The 14,222-nt window shown below is 38.7% G+C and overlaps 1 protein-coding gene across 1 annotated transcript in view; it reads right to left on the bottom strand.

The window, feature by feature from the left end:
• pcxb (pyruvate carboxylase b) overlaps positions 1–14,222 on the bottom strand; it is a 261,864-nt gene that overhangs the window by 48,142 nt on the left and 199,500 nt on the right. Inside the window, exons 13-16 of the mRNA XM_017699653.2 lie at positions 13,650–13,871; positions 12,155–12,311; positions 8,419–8,659; positions 7,154–7,403 (exon numbers count right to left, since the gene is read on the bottom strand). Coding sequence (XP_017555142.1) covers positions 7,154–7,403; positions 8,419–8,659; positions 12,155–12,311; positions 13,650–13,871 — 870 coding nt within the window. The remainder of the gene's footprint in view (positions 1–7,153; positions 7,404–8,418; positions 8,660–12,154; positions 12,312–13,649; positions 13,872–14,222) is intronic.

Raw genomic sequence — 14,222 nt, 5'->3', positions numbered from 1 at the left:
CTGGCCACTTTATAAAGCCCATCTACCCTTTTGGTCCACTATATAAATGTACTACAAGGTACCCTGAAGAGATAGGGGTGGGCAATGTGGAAAAAATATTATATTACAAGATGCTTTCATGATACATGATATGCATGACTTCATTTACTGGTTTCTGATAACTACACTTATTTAAAGAGTTTGTGTGTTATAACTAGGGATTAAAACAACGACATGACAAACTTTAAATAGTTAACTCTTTTTAATCACATTTGTCTTATTTGCATGAATTTGACCCTAAAGAATACATACAGTAGTTTATCATAACAACAGGAACCACCATTAAATTAATGCAAATGTCTGTGAAATAAAGCTTTCATCATTTGTTTTTGTGAATTTACAATCTATTATTTTTAGATTATCAACTGCAGTGTTAAAAACACAATTTATATATGGTTTGTTTATGCATTTAAATTTTTTTGCATTTTGCAGCTTTTTAAAGGGTCAAACTAGGATAATGCATTACATGTGTCAAGAAAACAAATTACTGTACATTAGCAGTAGGAATCTCTTGACACCTCACGATTAGTTTACGATTCAGAGGGCTGCGATGCGATTATAAAACGATTATGGATGCATCTTGATGCATCTTTTTTTCTACACAGGATCTCTTTTTCCTCACTGTGTGACAACTTGGTACTTTTAAAGCAAAGTATTTGTAATGTTCTATAATGAATTTACTTCTAATATCTGTTATTACTAAATCAAATGGAAGTGATGTGGTAAGTGAACTGGAAGACTCTCATTCACTGCTGTTTGGAGCGCATGAGACGCTGCTGCCACTCATCTGTGATAAAATGCGCTGCTACGGTGAAATAAGATCCAGTGATAATGGATGCCCACGCAGCACGTTACAGCCAAAACATCCGTTTTCTTTAGTGATTTTATAACTCCGGATTTGGTCATGTTATAGAGAGTCAGGGGTCACTGTGTCAGTAAAATATCTGCAAGCATGCGCAACACAGTGCGAAAGCCCTGTTTCTCAATGAGACTGCAGGTCACTTAGCAACACAGTCTTTCCTGGCTAGTACCGAATGAAAAGGCAGAGAGAGATTTAGCTCAGATGAACCTTTGGAGACTTATATGCATTTATAAGCGGCACAGTTGGTTTCCAGCAACGTTAAATTCCCAGCAACGAGAGACTGTCAAACACTACAAAGTTGTGAAGCTGAAGTTACTTCTCTTTCGAATTCCCCCATTCCACCTTAAATGGTGCTGCATTAACATTTTTTCATTCATATTTTTTAGCCTATACTAGGACATTCACACACGAGACATACTGGATATTAAATGTTGTGGCTCCCAAGATGGTCTGAACTTTGCTGAAAGAACAAAACGGCTCTTCTTAACAGTTGGGTTTTGACTCCTGATCTAACCTGGCTTTAATGCAGAGGTGGTCAGATTTCTCACTCATCCAGCTTTGTTTTTGTTATGTGCCACCAGAGACTGTCCGGGCACTGCACTTACCCACTTCGAAGTTCCGCCCTTTGTGTTCCGTGAACGTTGCGTTATAAATTAAAATTTAAAAAATAAGATTTTTGACATTTGTGAATTGATTCAGAATTGTTCACGTCTGCATCGCGATGCAACTAAGAATCGATTTTTTTCCCGCACCCCTCCTGTACATGGACTATTTAATGTTATTTGTGCACTAACTTTGACAACATTTGGTATATTAATTTCATGATGGTTATGTTTATTCAGATTCAGATTCCTTTATTGATCCCAGAGGGAAATTGCACTTGCTACAGTGCAGCCATTTATGTAAAAAAGCATTTTATATGTTTTTGTTACATTGATACAATGATGTGTTTAGATTAATCAGCTCAGCCTATATTACTAATACATATTTAAACAGTGGTTCATATCGATTTCCCCAGTGGCACAGCTATCTGAGATTCTTAAGAGATTGCAGAGTTTCATCCTGGAAAACTGATATTTTCACCAAGAAAGCTGCTTATTACCAGCCCTCAATAGGGCTATTTTCACTGCTATGAACTAAACAGTGAGACATCATTGACAAATTGGTCAGGCCCCAATATGCAGCCATGAGTGACAGAGTTAAAGGACCACTAACATCAACATTAACTGTACATCAACAGCCCCTAACTGTTTATCAGCAAGATGGATCAACAACATAGGTGCTTCTGGTAATTGGCCAGTGACTGCACTGCACAAAAGACTGTAGTTTTTCTTTGAGGGAACTAGGTTCATTATGCTTTCTTTGTCAAACATCTGCATGAAGTATTGATCAGCACCTTGTTCCTAGTCTCGACGAGTCACTGATCCTCTGCACCGTCTCCATTTTGGGAACAGTATGATCTCACACTCTCTCTGTTTAAAATTTCATCCTCCATTTTCTACTTGCTGTTTCTTGCCAGTTCTCATTGTTGCAAGTTACTTCCCTGTCCTGTGACTGTGCCTCTACTGAGTGAGGATAAAGGCTCACACACACACACACACACACACACACACCTTCTGACGTGCATGGATCCAACTGCTGCATCTTTTCAAACTTCCACCCACGCGGCATCATCACACAGCTCGTCGCACTTGGAGGAATGACAAAGTCAGCTTTGCACCACATCTTGTTTCCGATGATAATATCCTTCAAATCCTTGTTTAAACTCTTCACACCACAGGCTGATTAGCAAGCTGGGGTTTGCGATGCTCCATGTTGCAATTTCAACTGAAATAATGTTAAGTAGGGCAGCGCTTCAGATGAGATCAGTTAGGAAAGCAAGGCTAACTAATTCTACAAAGCGAGTGTTCATAAATGCCTGAATTGTGCTGGTCTGTGTTGATGGCAGTTGTTAGGCACTCTGCACAGATTCACAGTTAAAAATAAAGGATTCTAAATGGTCTTCAGCTTGGGTGGATGATTCACAGAAAAATGCAAATCATTTGTATTTGACAACTGGAGTAATCATAGCATAAGCTTCCTTTTATTAACACGCTCCAGTGAATTCTGATAATCCAACTTTACCTCCGAAAAACTGTTTGACAGCTTACTGTCCTCACTGTTTTTGCTGTGCTCGCTTTTTTCCTGTTATTTCTGAAAGCTTTTGTGCTTTTTTCTTTTGGCGGCATCTTCGTTTCAAGTAAAAACAAAATTCGAGTTCTCACAGACTATGACTGGGCTAAGCCACTGAGGGGCCCACTGGAGGAATGACTGAATAGAAGATGCATGCTGCTGCCACTGTTTCTAAAACTAGTCGTCAATTATTATTTAATGAATGAAGTGTTTCAATTAGGAATCTTTCAGGAAGCCTAAAAAACATGAGTATTTTCATCCCCTTATGGTCCCCCTAGGCTGGTTAAATTTGAAAAAGGTTCTTCACACTTGTATCTCAAAAGTAGTTCTTTAAAGAACCATGAATTGAAAGGTTTGTGTTACACAATTGTTTGGAACACATACTGGTGGCTTAAGGTCTCGTTTAGTAAAGCGCAAATCATGCATTTCTAAACAGTTTATTAATTATGCATCATGCTTTGTTCATTATGATCTGTGTTAGTACATACCTGGAGGTCTAATATGAGAAAACCACTGAAAATAGCATTATTAGATGTATTGATGCACATTCAATGCTTTAAGTGCTTCTGTGCAAATAACTGGGTAGAAATTATTATCGAAATTCACATCTTATTAGTGTATAACTGGCAGGGTTTATGTAGTATATTACTTAAGAACTAATAAAGGTTTAATACGTCTTTAATACATCAAGATGTGTTCCATAATCCGAAGTGCAGCTCATCACTGAACTCTTGTATGACGCACATGCCGACAGACTAACAAAGCACTTAATTCTGGGCACCAAAATATTATGAATAGGCACTGAATTTGTGAGGCAAACTGATTTCTTTGGTACTTTTACCCTATAATAAGTGGTGACTGAGAAAGCACTTTAGAATATGGAGGTATAGGTGACTTATTCAAGCAGTGAACACTGCAAGGTCACTTGGCACTGACTAGAAGCTATAGAAAGCAAATGCTGCCATGTATACACTAGCACAATATGAATTTCTATAATTCTCAATAATTTATATGACAGTGTTAATTATGCGTTAATTACATCTAATAATGCAATTATTTGATTTTCACACAATAGACCTCCATGTACTAATACATGTAAATAATGAATAAAGCTTAATTCATAGTGAAGAAACCATTTATAAAATGTTTAAATTGGGCTTTACTTTTTTTCTTTATAATAATGTGCTGCTAAAAGGTTGTGGAGATGCAACTAAATGCTCAAGTAATGACAAGAGAAAATAACAGAGACTTAAGTTTATTTTAAACACCTTGCCAAGCACTAATGAATTATATTTGCATGCAACTGTTTCTGTTTCACTGGTATTGACCACGCCCTATTAAAGCAGTGAATTCTTACAGGGCATTAATTAGACGTTATATAAGAGTAGAGCATGACTTCTGTTATAAATACATCTATGAGGTTAATGGTCAGCCAGACAGCTAACCATAAGAACACATTTACCGAAATCATCCACACTGATTTAGTTGAACAGTGTCTTGCTATTAGCATAGCTAGCATAAAGCAACCACTCCTAACACTAACTCTGGTACTGGAGAATGCTGGTCCTGATTTCCCTGCTCTGACAATCACTTCAGCTCAAGAAGGATTTGTTAGTTACCTGATTAATTGAATCTGCAGAGTGTTTCACAAAGTAGGATTTCTGAATAACCCAACAGAGAGACTGTCCAATAGGAACGCTCCTATGCTCTTTTATAGTTTTATTAGCTTATGTTATGTGGCTAACTAAAATGTCCCACCTTATTAAAGAACCCTCAGGTGTCAGGCGGAAAGACACCAAAGCATCCCGGGCAGCAATACAGCAGGGTTGGGAACTACTGGCACTGAGTACTGCTTTGGTTTTGGACATCATACTGGTGATGTTTTCCAGCCTGGGAAGAGCTTTGCCTCCAGAGAGATTTTTTATTTTTGGTAGAATCGATGAGGATAGCAGCTTCAGTATCTTTCTGTGGTTTTGTTTCTTTGGGCACCGAGATGTGCATGTTCTCTGTTGTAATGTGTCTTTGAAAGAGTTGCTCTCAGAGTGCTCTTCAGCAGTCTCATGTTTAACCTCAGTCATGTCCCTGCCGGGTGTCCCAGAGCAGCCTCTTTGCCTGTCGGCCCCTGCCCCGACTCTGTTAGCTGCTTTCTGACCTGTCTGAGAGGCTTCATGAAGAGCAGAGATTGTGTTGCTGTAACTGATCGGGTCCTGCTTGAATCCTGTCCACTCTACAGTAGACAGTCTGTCCTTTACCTCAACAGAGCTGTGGAGGCTCAGAGGAGGGGTCAATATTTATGGGATAGCAAAAGGTGAAGGAGATGGGGGGACGGGATCAGCACTGCAACACTGCATTTCCTACACTAGTGGAGAGGTTTACAGCATGCACAGGCTGGCCTGGTTCAGGAACACAAGGAAAGCTAAAATGGTGCTAGGTTTTGTGGGCAGGTGTGGGCAAGAACACTAGGTTTTGTGGCTGAAGTAGGTGGGTGTGGGCATTAATAATCAAGCCTGTGCAGACCTCTACTCTGGACAGCAATCATGCCTTGGTTGATTAACTACATCTGAGATCAGAGGAAAAATTTCCAAACTGGACTTTTTCTATTCTATTGCTTATGACTATTCTTTTAAAATCTGTGCAGCTTTAACCCCTGTGCCATTTTGATAGATGTTAGTTGTTAATATTCTGCCTTAAGTCTTTTTCACTGTTCTAAGAAATGTGTATTTGATGACTCTCACAAATTCTGTTTTACAATACTGCACATAGTATAAGCAGCAGTGTTCAATGAAGGGCTACAGTGTTAAATTAACTAATGCAGAGTCCATTGACCATTAGAGGTTTTACTGTGTAGCTACATCTCTCACAGTAGAATCCTCAGTGTGGAAAGGAGTTGGTATTGATGCCTTGGTCATTAATCAGACTAACGTATTTAATCAGTGTCACAGTTCTTTTCATTGGAACCGCTGCTGCAGAGTGAATCACTTCTGGGAAGTCTTTTTGACATAATTTAACAAATTTTTAAGGAAAGCCAGCAGAGCAGCAGCTCCGCTACTTAATCAGAAAGCTAAATTAGTGACATTAGCAGATTTTATGATCAGACTGCAGTTGTACCAGCATACTTTTCACTTAAGATTTACATTTTCTGTTAAATTTTCATGCAGAAGTATGGAAGATGTTTTCTTTTATCTAATGAGAACAAAAGCAAAGGAATGTGCTGAAACTCAGGACTTGCTCTTCTTATCTTCCAGTCTTTCTTCTGTCTTTTTTCTCACCTTATGAAGTTCTCTCTGTGGCTACTCCTTTATTTAGTCCAATGGGCTTTAGTGCTCTTACAGTGTTCCTGTTGTGTTCCTGCTGTGTTTTGCTCCTAGGATATTCTCCTGAGTTACAAAAAACTGCTTTGAAGGATGTGAAGGCTATGCTGTGCTACTTGGCCTGCTGAACAAATTGCTAATACCTGACTGTCTCTTTCTGAAGTTTATTTAATCTTTAAATAAAAAAGCTGAAACATGACCTTGTTCTCCTTTACCTCTTTCTCTCTCAATTTCTCTCTTTTTCTCTCTCTTTTCTGCCTTACTCACTCGCTGTTTCACTCAAATTTCACACAAACTGTTCCACTTTCTCTTTTTCTTGATCTTTCATCAACTCTTTATTTCTCTTTCTTTCTCTTACTGTCTTGTACATCTCTTTCTAGCTTCTCTTGTGCTTTCTCTCTCTTTTTCTCATTAGCTTATGCATGGCGAGAAATCCACCACACTTTCTCCAGCTGCAGGCTACTTATTCAAAACGATTCTCAAACACACATTAACCACACACACAATTATGTGAATAACACACAAAATTTACACTAGAGCACGTAGGCCATAATGACTTCTTGATGTACTCAAAGTTAGCTCCTTGTGCGACAGATGATTTATGAGCTTTACTCATTAATTTGACAAGAAAATTAAATAAAATTGATTGGCAAATGGTACAGCTCTTATCACATTCCGCCAGAGCACAGGTTTACACTGACTTTCTGACAGTTAAAAAGCCACAGCTAATTGGGCTGAACTTGGACTGACAGCTCTTTGATCCACTCACCAGTGTCATGTTTGGTTCCTTTGGTGCAGGCCACTAAAGCTCCCATGCTGGGCTGAGAGGTCATTCCAGCCATGGAGTCCACTGCGACGTCTACTATATCTGCCCCTGCCTCAGCACACGCCAGCATGGCTGCCACACCTGCGCCCGCTGTGTCGTGAGTGTGAACGTGAATGGGCATGTCAGGGAAACGATCCCGCAGCGCTGTGATCAGCAAACGACTTGGCTCGGGTTTCAACAGTCCAGCCATATCCTACAGAAAGACCCTCAACATTAATATGCTGTCTAGTTCATGGCACTAAATAGAGGGTGTGGGGTTTGTTACTTTGTAGGGTTGTACAAAATAAACACCACAAGAAATACTCAATCATTGGCCATTTCATTAGAAACACCTACCACACAACTTGGTGAAACTGCTGGGTTGGAAATAGTCCACCTATCAAAAACATCCAGCCAACAGTTGTCTTGTGGTCAGTTGCACAAACACATATTACTATGCCAGTACCATGTCAGTATCACTGATGTGTTGCGAATGGCCCACCCAAAAAAATTTCTGGTTAGTGGTGGTCCTAAGCTTCTCCTTTTCCATTTAGGGCAGGGCTAGCCAGCTACTGCTAAACTGCAGCAACAGTTGGGCTACAGTTAGCAATTATAAACCTACAAAGTGCACCTCTACATGGTAAGTGTTTCTGATAAAGTGGCCAATCAGTATGAGGACAACTCCTTTTTGTCACAGTATATAGTGTAAATCTCTGATCTCATATTCTGATTTGAGCGGGATTCTTTAGGGATACAAATACGTGTATCATAAAATCTCACATTTTACTGTGGTTCAGTTTGATTCAATTCATTTGGCATGATTCATAACAATTTCAAATGTACACTGAATCCAAAATGTGACTGTGGAGGAACTGTTTACACTGCAAGTGAAACAGACAAAAACAACATACTAAGGATTTTGACATTTAAAAATGGCTCAAAAATTTAGCTTTGGCCTAAAAATGACTGCGTACTTTATTGAAAAAAATCGATGGAGTTGAAACCAACCCATGCATTTTCACACCTAGTTTATGCATGTGTTGCATTGAAAGTGCATTGATAGTTTTTTTTTTTAATCTCACTCTAACTTCGCCCCCTCAACATTTATGCTCAATCATTAACTAATTACATCAAGATATACTTAACACCAAGATTTAGCAGTAACTATGAATATACTCTATGAATATATATGAATTATTTACTTGTATGAAGGTAACAGCACACTGTACCTTAATGGACAGTATATGAGTGCCTGCCTTGACCAACTCCTCTGCCAGCTGTATATAGTATTCCAGTGAGTATTTCTGTCTCATGGGGTCAGAAACATCTCCTGTGTAAGAGATGGCTGCCTCCACCACTCCTCCAGCTGAGCCAGCTGCTTCCATACCCAGCAGCATGTTGGGCAGGTAGTTCAGAGAGTCAAAAACACGGAAGATATCCATCCCATTCTCCTTTGCCACTTCGCAGAACCTGTAGAAAGAGAGCGGTCAGGTGAGGATGGGACAGTGGCAGGAACAAGAGGGCAGAGGGAGGATGTGAAGCATTTAAAAATTTGAAAAAAAAAGAAAGGCAAGAGGATGTGCATTACAGCAATAAATCATTAGAGGCTGTGTAATACAGTGATTTCCAAAGTTAAGGAATGCTGTCAGAAACAGTGCAAAACCTACTTAACCACGGCAAAATCAAAATCACGCCCTCATTACTCTTACAAATGGCAACAAAATACAATATAAAAAAAACAATAACGTAGAATAAATATTTTATCATCAACGATAACGGCAATAAATAATTCTCCCAACAAGAACGCTAGGCTATGGCTGCCAAGCATTAAAGATTAACAACACAAGGCCTTCTAAATAACTTAGTGGATTAAAACAGAACTGAAATGATGTGTGTGATCATATACACTTATAGTAAGAATTTTACAATTGTTTTGAATGTATTTCAACCAATCAGATTTTAGTTTTCAGGCCTATGGACAAACAATGGGCATTTCAGTCAAATTTGATATTCAAATTTATAAGGGATTATTATAAAATATTCAAAACAATACCCACAAAATAAAGTAAACACACAATATGCATATCTGCTCTAGTCACATTTGTTGGAAAACCACAAGATTACAAAGATTTATTTAACTAAAACCAATCATGATAAATAAAAATCTACAAGACTAGAGTGTGAAATGAGCTTGCAGTGGATGTTTGCTTTGTATGTGCCATGTCTGAATTGGACTGCAGGGTGGTCCTTTTCGTCTGGTGTGCCTGTCGGTAGCTGCGGTAGTCACTGTGTTTCATTCTATGCACTAAATGGATAAAAAATGAACTAAAACATAAGAAGGCGGCTCTATGCTGGTCTAGAGTTCAGACTTATCATGGTGCTGAAAAAAACAACATAAGAGAGAAGCTAAATTTCTTAATAAAAGTTTAAAAACACTCTTTGATTTTTAAAATATCACAAACATTTTTCAATTCTGACTTATCCCATGGATAGGTATTACTAGACAAGGTCCTTATGTTTGTGTGTATGTTAGGATTACCATGTCCAAATTGTCAATAGGACATCTAATTTTTGTGGAAAATTGTGGGCAAATTATCAGCATTACTATTAGTTTCAAAGAAGAACCCATGCAGCATGTGAGTGGAATCTGACATAGCGGGCCAAGTAGAAAACAAGACTGAGCCAAGATGGAAAGAGATATTTGTAATTGGAAATACATGTGCTCATGCTTGTGGTCTTGGGGTGTTATTCAGAGCCAAGCCTGAAGTGTCTCTGGAGTGTCTTGGGAGTACGTCTCCATGGCTACGTCTTTATAGTCAGTCAAATCTGGCAGTTTTTTACTTTATATGCGTGCTCCTTTCTTTGAAAGCACAAGGAATCTGGCCTTTCCTGGTCTAATTTATCAGAACACATATGGGCTTTTCAGCAAGGGGTCACTAGTGGGATGATTTGGAAACAAGTGTATTCAGGGTCATAGAAAATATGATAAACAAATCTAATGAGAGTCTTGAGCCTGAACTGGCAATTCTACTCACTGTGTGTTTGTGCTTTAATTTACTGTACATGGATGAGCTCCAACAGTGTGATGGATTGTCTACACTGTGACAGTTCAAGGCCAGCATATTCATACTCTCCCTCCCTCTCTCTCTCCTTTTTGTCTGTTTGTGTGTGTGTGTGTGTGTGTGTGTGTGTGTGTGTGTGTGTGTGTGTGTATATTTGTTTGCATACATTTTCAGGACAAAAATGCCCTAATTCCATAGCAAAATGAAAAAAAAACAAGGCAAACCTACTGGAAAAAACGGTCCTGATTGGGCTAAATGTTTTATTGTTTAAAACTGAAAAGACTAAACCACTTATTTTTGGTTACTGAGGGGAATTTCACTGATATTTCACAATTGTTCAATAATTTTGTCTCTTGACATATTTAAACAAAGTCATACACAGTGGTTTGATGTGAAATGCTCTGTTCTAGAGAAATGTACTGACTTTCTTTACAGTGGTCGTGACAGGAACCTTAGAATGTCAAAGTCTAGAAAACAAACAGCCATTTTATTTACTACCCAAAACTATCAGTGAACCTACATGAGTCTTCAAGTTTTATATGCATTGCTGATTATGGGAAAAACAGGGGTAATTCTGAAAATTCTGGATATTATGTTGCCTTGTTACCTATAAATGTATTTTAAAAAGAAGTGATCTCACATGCTTAAAAATCAAAGTAACTGATTACACAGCTTTTTGAGTTAACTCAACTTGTTTGCTAGAGTTCAACAATCCCACCCAACTTCTTAGTTGAGTAAAAACTCCTTTTTCTAGTTCTGCATCTCAGGCAAGTAAACAATATAGACTGTGTGTTATTGCCCACTAACCGAGACTCTATCACACAATCCCACCAGATGTTTTCTCCTCTTGGGATTTACTGGGCTTCAACTTCACAATCTCCTAATGCTGGTATGAATTGTTAGACAGTTGTACCACATGTGACCATGCTACTGGCACAGTGTCACAAACACACGAGAGTATTGTGAGAGCAAGCATGGAGCACATGAGGAGAGGACAAACAGTATATGAGGACATGAGAAGAGCGTAATGGAGTAAATGGACAGTGGGTCAGAAGGGAAGAAGAAGTGAGAATGTAATGGGAAATAAATGTTTCAGGACCACGAACAGCAACCAGTTCTGTGTGCCTGTGGTCTTAATGTCCAAATCTGCACCTAGGCTAGCTCTCCCAAGACACACAACTGTGTTTCTTTTTGGAAAGCTTCAAATGTAACGTTTTTCCCCCTACATATCCACTTTGGGAATTGCCTTACTTGACATTGTCACTGAAGCCCAAACCATCTTAATCATTCATACTTTAACAGGTTAAAAATATAAAAAAGAATAAACAGCAAGGTGTGAAAAGAGGTGAGAGACTGTCTGCAGTGGGTGATTTCCTTTGACTGAGTTTGTGTCTCAAGTTTGTGTGTTGGTTTAAGTTGACCTTAAGACGTCCAGTGAAAAAAGTGATGCAATAGATTTACTTGACTCAGATGTGTACATTCCCTGCCATATGAATAAAATTGAATGAAACTGCTCATATTGCTATTGGAAATATCAGCATAGATGTGATATGTTTGTGTGTAAATGCAGGGCACATTTGAATCAAGTAAATTCAATACAACCCTTGCCAGGTGTAATTTGGAATTTAGATGTTTGCACATATCATCACGGTCATGTCAAAGCTTCCAAAAATTTAGACTGTTCGCTGTTTAACATCATTTGGAAACACTGTCTTTAACACTGTATCAATGGCAAAAAGTCACTTACCAATAGAGACACTCCAACATGATGAAATTGAAAATTGTTACATTAATATGTATTTAAGTTAAAAATGTTTTGCCTTTTCATATAAAGTCACTGTTTCAAGTGTCTTTAGCTTTTTGTTACAACTACAGAGATCTGCAAGTATGTGAACGTTCTCACTTGAACACAGCGTTGTCAGGATAGTTGGTGTATCCGACTGCGTTGGCTCCTCTCAGCAACATCTGGAAAGGCACGTTGGGTATTAACGCTCTCAGCTCCTGCAGTCTGCGCCACGGACACTCATAGAGAAACCTCATAGCTACATCAAATGTTGCACCTAGAGACAGACAGACAGACAGACAGACAGACAGACAGACAGACAGACAGACAGACAGACAGAGAGAGAGAGAGAGAGAGAGAGAGAGAGAGAGAGAGAGAGAGAGAGAGAGAGAGAGAGAGAGAGAGAGAGAGAGAGAGAGAGACAGACAGACAGACAGACAGACAGACAGACAGACAGACAGAGAGAGAGAGAGAGAGAGAGAGAGAGAGAGAGAGAGAGAGAGAGAGAGAGAGAGAGAGAGAGAGAGAGAGAGAGAGAGAGAATATAAAGTAGGAATTGTCTGAGGTTCACTTGACTTAACTTGCAGCACATACACACAAACAACTATTTTTGCTTGAGCTCACACAGTGGTAAATGCTGTTGATCTAAAGTGCTGTAGACATTCTGTACAGATCAAAGATCAAGTTGAAGTTTTTGGTTCACTAAAACTACATACTCAGGCCAAACCTCAGCGTGCGAGAGCGTACACAAACACACACAGTCATTGTCCTATACAACGAAGTAATGCCAGTGCGTGAAGCTCAAGCATGTGTAATTAAAGATGAAAAGATGGATTTGATGCAAAAGTATCGACTGTCACCTTCTATTTTTCTCTCTCTCTCTTTTTTTTGGTGTCTATTAATTTGAAATAACATCACTCCCCTATTTCAGATGAGTGAGTTGGCAGTATCTTGAGATGTGAATGACTATTCGCATGTGACCAGGTGTCAATACTAAACCTCTGCCAGCATTGTTTATCTTTAGAGTCTCACACACACCATAAACCAAGCTTTGAAGGCTCAAACAGAAAAAACAGAAGCAAGTAATCTACACGCTGAAAAGAATTCAACCAGAACCGGCAATCACTATATCTCACTCAAAATGGTCTCCGTTAACAAAACATGAAAACTGAAAGGGAAAAAAAAATAAATCAAGAACAACTCTAATCACTCAACTCTAGTGTTTGCAGCAAATTTCTAAGAGCTACACCTGCAGAACTATAAAAGCTATAAAATGAGATTCAAACCCTTAATATGAACGACTTCAGCATCAACAACAAACAACAAAACCTTACATCTCCCAAAAGTGCAACTGTATAGTAGAAGGAAAAACATGTTTAACTTTGAATGGAAATTAATGGAATCATTTTTTTTCCGAACTCATTCTGGTGCATTCTTATTGGTGCGTGCATCAAGAAATTTTAACAAACCGTAAAAAAGACAGGTTGTGCTTTCAAAATCCATAAAAAAAATAAACAAGACAAAAACCAAGACACAATGTTTCGTTTAGACTATATAAGCAATATATATTCATATTTGAATTACATTGTAAGAGAAGAAAAGAAGTCCCACTAACCTCCCCAGTTCTCTAGGCTGAAGAGGTTGCTGAAGTTGTGGGCAACGTATGGGGCAATTTTTTTCAGGTCATGTGTCCTCACACGGGTGGCCAAGAGTGACTGATGAGCATCTCTGAGTGTCGTGTCCATCAGCAGCAGACCTTGGTGCTGTCTCACTGCCCGTGCAAAACCCTCTGGACCCTCCTTCAGCAGGACCTCACGGAAACCAGCTGGGGGCTCACCTGTGCACACAGGTAGGAATGTCTTATTGACCTCATTGAAACATAATACACAATTATTCCACAACAATAACAATTATGCTCACACAGGCACTGCGATGCAACAACAGCAATTGCGTTTAAATTTTCTGAATAATTAAATGGTTAAGATATTAACAAAGTCATTCAGAGTGGTTTGAAGTGAAATGCTCCATTCTAGAGAAAATCACAGAGTAAGAATGTCTGGATACCTAAAGATATTCATAGTTTTCTATTTTATGATATTTCAAACATATTTTACGATCGTTCTGAGAAGACTATGGCCTATTTTTTTTTTATTAAATCCATTCATGGCAGAGAAGTACAAATCTGCAG

This window comes from Pygocentrus nattereri, chromosome 2 (genome assembly GCF_015220715.1).
Source record: "Pygocentrus nattereri isolate fPygNat1 chromosome 2, fPygNat1.pri, whole genome shotgun sequence".
In the NCBI taxonomy this organism is placed as follows: domain Eukaryota; kingdom Metazoa; phylum Chordata; class Actinopteri; order Characiformes; family Serrasalmidae; genus Pygocentrus; species Pygocentrus nattereri.
Note: the sequence above shows the minus strand (reverse complement) of the source record. Positions and strands in the feature narration are given on the sequence as shown.